The sequence below is a fragment of the Crocodylus porosus genome, unplaced genomic scaffold (assembly GCF_001723895.1).
Source record: "Crocodylus porosus isolate Cpor-Errol unplaced genomic scaffold, CroPor_comp1, whole genome shotgun sequence".
Taxonomy (NCBI): domain Eukaryota; kingdom Metazoa; phylum Chordata; order Crocodylia; family Crocodylidae; genus Crocodylus; species Crocodylus porosus.
Genome location: NW_017728947.1, coordinates 2,270,913 through 2,277,829, shown reverse-complemented (window position 1 = coordinate 2,277,829; position 6,917 = coordinate 2,270,913). Strand labels below are relative to the sequence as shown.

At 50.5% G+C, this 6,917-nt stretch overlaps 2 protein-coding genes across 6 annotated transcripts in view; both read right to left on the bottom strand.

Annotated features, from left to right (window-relative positions):
* The window catches only part of LOC109320799 (AP-2 complex subunit alpha-2), a 621,923-nt gene that overhangs the window by 45,638 nt on the left and 569,368 nt on the right, over positions 1-6,917 (bottom strand). The gene's annotated exons all lie outside the window — the stretch shown is intronic.
* On the bottom strand, positions 1,726-5,898 carry LOC109320810 (galactoside 2-alpha-L-fucosyltransferase 2-like). Its single transcript, XM_019551081.1, has one exon. The coding sequence runs from the start codon at positions 3,304-3,306 to the stop codon at positions 1,897-1,899; it is 1,410 nt and encodes a 469-aa protein (XP_019406626.1). The 5' UTR covers positions 3,307-5,898; the 3' UTR covers positions 1,726-1,896.

Genomic DNA, 6,917 nt, shown 5'->3' with positions numbered 1-6,917 from the left:
TACCAGGAGTGACCAGGAATAACCATCACAAGCTGGCAGAGGGTAAATTCAGATTAGACATCAGGAGGCGCTACTTCACTGTCAGGGTGGCTAGGATCTGGAAACAACTTCCAAGCAAAGTGGTGCTGGCTCCTACCCTGGGGGTCTTTAAGATAAGGCTTGACAAACACCTTGATGGGGTCATTTGACCACAGTACTCTTTCCTGCCATGACAGAGGGTTGAACTTGATGAACTGCTCAGGTCCCTTCCGACCCTGCTAACTATGAAACCCAACCCAGCCTGTCTTCACTTACAGCCAGGCAGAGAACCCTGCCATCCAATCAACCCAACTCAATCCATTCTAAGGGCCTGAGGACATCAAGATCAGATGGCCCCAAAGTTCTCGGAGATGCTGCAGTGAGACCAGCAGAGCAAGCACAGGCCACTGTCCTCTGTGCTCCACTTCTCCATGGGTCTGGCTTCCACCTGCGCCCACCCCCAGTTTCTCCCTCCCCAAAACTCCCCAGCTAGGCTAGATCAGGAGCCATGTTACAAGGCATGCTCTACTTGTGGAAAAGGCACTTAAGTAGGGACATGATAGCAGTCTTCAAATACTTGAAAGGATTCCATAAAGAAGAGGGAGAGCACCTCATCTCTCTTACTACAGAGAGTAGTATACAGACCAATGGCTTGAAGTTGTAGCACAGTAGGTTTAGATGGGATACCAGGAAAAATGTCTTCAGTGTTAGAACAGTGAAGCAGTGGGCCTAGGGACTGCCTAGGAAAGCTATGGACTCTCTATCGTTGGAAATGTACAAGAAGATGTTCATAGCTTCATAGATTGTAAGGGGCTGGCAGGGACCTTGCAAGATCATTGGGTCCAGCCTCACTTGCACGAGGCAGGAAAGACAACTGGGGTCAGGTGACCCCAGCAAAGTGACCATTCAGTCTCCTCTTGAAGATTTCCAGGGCAGGTGATTACACCACCTCTGGAGGGAGCTTATTCCACAGTGTGGACACCATAGCTGTGAAGACATTTTTCCTAATGTTGAGCCTAAAATGGTCTTCCAGGAGTTTGTGACCATTACTCTTGGTTTTCCCCAAGAGTACCCTGGTAAACAGCTGTGCGCCAAGCCCTTGATGTATTCCCCTAATATAGTGATAAGCTGCTACCGAGTCCCCTCTCATTCTTCTCTTTTTTTAGGCTGAAGAGACCCAAGTCCCTCAGCTTGTCTTCATATGGCTTGCCTTGCAAGTCTCTAATCCTACGGGTAATCTCTGATAAGCATTGGTCAGGGAAGATGCAGGAGTAGCTATGGCCATGTTCCATTAAGGCTTTGCTGGTTGCCACATGGGGCTGAAATCTACACCCTCCCCCCACCCCCCAACTCCCCAGCACCTTTCTGCTACATGTGCAGGGTGTTTTTAAGCCTTCCTCAGAGGCACTGGGTGTTGGCTGCAGCCAAGGCTGGGGACTGGGACTGGGCTGTGCCAAGGCACCTGCTGGAAATTGAACCTTGAGGTTCCTGGCTTGAGAGTCTTGCTCCTCCACTCAGGGTCAGACCAATTGCCATAGCAGGGTCAGGAAGGAATTTCACCCCATGATCATATTGGTATGGACTGCAGGGGGTTTTGCCTTTCTCTGTAGTGGGGAGGGAGGTAGGCCTCTTCCCAGGCTCTCTCTAGTATATATTAACAACTTTTGTAACATCAAGACGTCTATCTGTGGCAGATTCAGGTGTCTTGTGGTTATGTCAGGGTTAACTGTGTGATTTTGCTAACAAATTGGACAATGGATTTATATAGGACAGCTCAATGGAGATGCCCCTCCTTAGGCAGCGGGGTTAGACTAGATGACCTCTGCAGGTCCCCTCCAGATGGACATCTCTAGGATTTTATGATTCTAAGTCTATGAGTCAATTTATTGATTGTTTGGGGTCTGTGTCCTGCTGTCCAGGCTTAGGGGGGTCTGTTTCTAGGGACAAGAGTGGGGAGAGGTCAGCACTGATCCCAATCCACTCAGGCAAAAAAGCAGCCGAAGGCTTGAAGATCTGAAGGAATGGGGAGTCAGGCAGAGTGTAGTTGGCCAGGTAGATGGTCTCCCCTTTTGCCAGATAGGCAGCCCAGATGCCAAACGTCCCAATGGTCATGATTGTGTGGTTACAATGCGCCAGCAGTGCAAAATCCCTCCCTGGAAACAGCTCCTTCCCATCCCCAGCGAAGTACACATCCCCCCTTGAAGCATCAATGTTCTTTCGGCACCAGTCCATCCCATTGCTGGTCACCACAAAGACTGGCTCCTCATACTTGGCCCGGAAGTAGCCCATGGCTTTCTCCAGGTAGGCTCTGTCAGCCACCACCCCCTTCCAGGTTGTGCGCATCAGTTGGACATAGTCCCCCCGGCGGACGTGGATGCCCACATAGGTCACATTGCGGCGCTGGCCACGCAACCTGGCCAGGTACTGGTTGGCCTCATCCCGGACATGGTTGCGGAAGGAGAACTGCCAAAGGATCTCATCCCGGAGATGGTGGTAGAAGGTCCAGGAACAGGGGTATCCCGTGAGCTGCACATACTTGCCCTGGATGTGTCTGTACTCCTCTGACATCCAGTCATGAAGCTGATAGTTCCTCCAAGGAATCCTCTTGACCATGTCCTTGTGGAGCACAGGCAGCGTGATATGAAAGAGGGAACCCAGGTGTTGGTGCATCTCTGGGAGGATACAAGCCTGATGCCCATTCATCTTGGCCAGGGCATAGAGGGTGGCATATTCCCCCATTTGGTTCCCTAGGCGCCCAATGGAGTTGACTGTCCATATGCCCTGAACTGAGGAAGTGTCTTGGCAGTGCCTTATGGGTTTGGGGTATGGTAACCTGTGCCTAGGGTCACTTTGCCAGTCATCAAGGAACAGGAAGAGAAACACTGACAGGAAGGCCAGGAGCAAAAGAATCAGGAGGAAGACCAGGGTGGAAGGGATCCAGGAGACCATGACAGCCACAGCAGTAAGAGTGGAGGTGGCTCCAGCCTGGGAAGAGAGGGAGAAGAGTTGCATGAGACTCAGGAACATAGCAAGAATTTCAGGATATTCTTCCAACACTCTCATCCATGGTAGGCCACAACCATTGGCCATGATGGCAGTAGCAGAGGGCAGTGGGACAATGATAGTCTTTGTACTCTTCTCTTCTGGAGGGATGGATGGAAAGATGGTGGATGTAGGATATAGAGAAGTTGCCAGGGAATTGTGGGAAGGGAGTGGTAGAATGTAAATGGGAGTAGGGATGAGTAGATGGAAGGACTGATGGATGTTGTGGTCCACGTCTGGATACATGGCAGGGTTTGTTGAAAAAAAGGGTGCAAGGGGTGTTGCTGGGAGTGGAGGACAGAAGGAGGAAGGGAGGAAGGAGCACGGGGATGCTGGAAAGACTGATGGAGAATTGGAAGGATGTAGGGGGTAGATAAATGGATGGGGAGCATGTGGTTGGATGCCAGAAAAGGAGATGGAATGAGGAGTGTGTTCAGAGTGGAATTGATGGCAAGTGTGAAAGAACTGCAGATGAAGGGAAGGATGACAGGGAGCCACAGGGTGGAGGGAAGGGAACACAAGCTGGGAGGAGAGAAGTGCCCCAGTGATGAAGAGCAAAAAAAAGCAGAAATTGAAAGCTGTGAAGGCCAGGATGTCCCAAACTGGAGACGCTCATGTTGACACCCATTTGGAACCCTGAGTGGCCAGACCTAACCACTAGCGCCCCTCAGGCACCCGACTAGATAAGTCCCAGGCGGCCCTGCTCAGGCCCAGCCCAACCCAGAGGAAACTTTTCCATGAACAGCAGGAACTCCCAGCCTAGAAAAGGCAAACATGCACCTGCACAATCCTAGATATCCCAGCTGATAAGACTGTACCTGAGCTACTTCAAGACCAGCCCTGCAGAACAGTAATGCAAACAGAGTAGGGGGATGGGGCTGGAGCAGGCAGCACAGAGGCCCACGTGTCCCCAGATATGAACCTATTAGTCCTCTCTAAGCCAGGGCCCCCATGCCTGGTCCTCGCCTTCTGAGACTCACAGCCCACGTCAGCAGCAGGAATTTGCCTTCCGGAGCTCAGCTGGAACCCATGGACCAGAAACAGGAGTTACCAGCAAGGTCCATAGCACCCCAGAGGTGCCCCTACTCCCTCTCAGCCACAGCTTTGCTGTGTCACTGCAGGGACAGACAGATGTCTGGACGGCTGAATGGATGGGGGTCTCCAAAGATGGGTGGACAGACAAACAGAAAGGGTGTCTCCTTTCTGCCAGGAAGGCTGGCTGAATAGATGGACGGACAGACAGTTCTTTGTGTGGCTGGACAGAATGGAACGTGTTCACGGCCAGAGGGACATCGGTGTGTTTGGGTGACTGGAATGATGGGTATTTTAGGAGAATGGATGGACATAGGGAAGTTGGGGCGGGGGGGTGGTTGAGGAGGGACCGGCAGACAGACTGATGCCCGGGCCAATGGAATTGTGTGGGGAGGTGGGGGTAGATGGCTGGGAGGGAGACTGTTGGGGGTGGATGGCTGACATGTAGGGGGTGTCGTGGCTCTAGGGCTGAGATCCTGGCTCTAGGTAGAAACAGCAGAGGCGAACTCCTGGCTAGAAGGCCCATTGTTCCTTACCTTGCTGGGCCGGGACCCGGAGGGAGCCATCCTGGGGCCTGACAGCAGAGGCTCAGAAGCACTCCTAAGGGTTGGCAGGGCTGTGGTCTCCTGTCTGTGTGGGGCAGATCCCTCTAGTGCTGAATCCAAAGCCTTTCCGGGGTGGTTCTGTCCTGGAGGCACCTTCAGGCATCCGGTGTTTGCCCTCCGCTGCACGAGCAAGTGCCTATTGCCACACCTAGCAGCTTCAGGACCTGAGTTCTCCTCCCAGGGGCCAGGCTGTGGGCGGGGAAAGGCCCTGTGATGGCAGGGCTCTCCCAGCCATACCGCGGCAACGTGGAACCCCACAGAGCCTCGGAATCCTGGGGCCCACGCCCCAGAGCATCCGCAACCGCAAGCAGGCCCGCTCCTGGAAACCTCTGGTGAAGGAGATACCACAGCCCTGCTGGGCAGCCAGTTCTTCCCCTGCCTTCCCATTCCCACAACAGGGAGGTTCTTCCTGAGATCCAGCCTCTGTTTCTTTTGCTACCAGTCAAAACCATGGCTTGGGTACGTTTCCTTGTTGTATTGCAGTAGCTGTAATTGTTTTAATTGCTTTATATTGCTATTTTTACAATTAATTATTTTGGTATTAAGATAAAGTTAATCTTGTTATGTTTTATTTTTCATAATATTATAATCATTCATTATTATTTTGTATCAAATATTAAATAGCCATGGAACTAACCATCTACTTTAAATCCCCTATTGCTTATCAGGAATATATCTGACCTGTTGGTCTCATGATTTTAGAACTTAAATTTAGTATAAGAAAAATGTTTATGTAAGGTCTGTGGTATGTCTGGAATGGTTGAAAAGAGGTAATGAAAGAATGAGTGACATATATATGTGACAATGTGAAGGAAGACAGTCCTCTCGCAGCAGGTGAAAATAGCCTTCTGTGGTTTAACAGTCAAAGGTTGCAGTGATGTTGAGTCAGCAGTTAAGGATTACCAAATACTAAATCATGCCTTCACCCTGATGGCTGAAGATTACAAGCAATGACCCCCAAAGACTGCAGACCACAAAACCAGAAGATCATGTCCTACTAATCCCAGTCTGCCAATGGGACAAGGAGGGCAACCTTCACATCTGACTCAGCAGAATCCATAAGCTAGTATGGACAGCTATTACTATAAAGACTGAACTCAGAGAAAGGGCTTTGGGGTCTGTCTACCTGCAAGAAGGAGTTTTGGGCGCGTCCAACAAGACCTGACTCCATTCCTTGCAGTTTGTCTGGCTGGCCACCAGACTGACCTGAACATCTTTAGAACTTGGTAACACCTAAACCTTTGCAGGACTGTCTAACTATTAGTATGTGCTTATTTTTTTTGTATGAATGAATGAATAAATGAATGAGTATGTTTGGGAATGAGTGAAGCAGATAATCTTACTGTTCTTTGTTCCTTTTATGTTTTATGTTCCAATAAATGTGGTGCTGTACTTTATCCCTTGATAAGATTCCTGCTTGTTTTTAATTCACACTGTATGTCCTGTGTGTGCAACATCCTCAGCACCAAGGGAGGATGGTTGGTTTTCCACTTCTTTGTGGCAGACTTTCATATAATTGAAGATGGTTGTCATGTCCCTCCTCACCTCCTTATAATTACCTTTTCTCCAAGATGGACCTGCCTAGATCACTCATCCGCTGCTCCTACACTGCCTCTTTATCAGTCCTGTCACCCACCTCTAGACCACATCCTTCTGAACACACGGAGCCCAGATATGCACACAACACTAGAAGAGGCCTGAACAGTGCCAAGTAGAGTGAAACTGTCACCTCCCATCTCCTGCACCCAATCCTCCTATCCATGAGGGGATCTAACCATCAAGGGACAGGGAGAGAAAGACAGACAGGAAGGCCAGGAGGCAGAGAGTCAACAGGAGAGCCAGGGCAGAGGGGATCCAGGAGCCCATGAGGGCAGGGTTTGAATTACATTTTGACTCTTGGTGGGGGTCTGCAAAAAAATCAAACCAGTTCATAGATTTCATAGACATTTGGGCTGGAAGGGACCCCGGAGGATCATCAAGTCTAGCCGCCTGCCCCAGGGGCAGGAAGTCAGGAGGGATCATAGGATCCCAGCAAGATAAGCATCCAAATGTGTCTTGAAGGCATTCAAAGTGGGTGCTTGAACCGCCTCCAGCGGCAGACTGTTCCAAACCTTGGGGGCTCGGAGGGTGAAGTTCTTTCTTACGTCCAGCCTGAATTGGTCACAGTGGAGTTTGTGACCGTTCGACCTCGTCATCCCTTGGGGCGCTCTGGTGAACAAA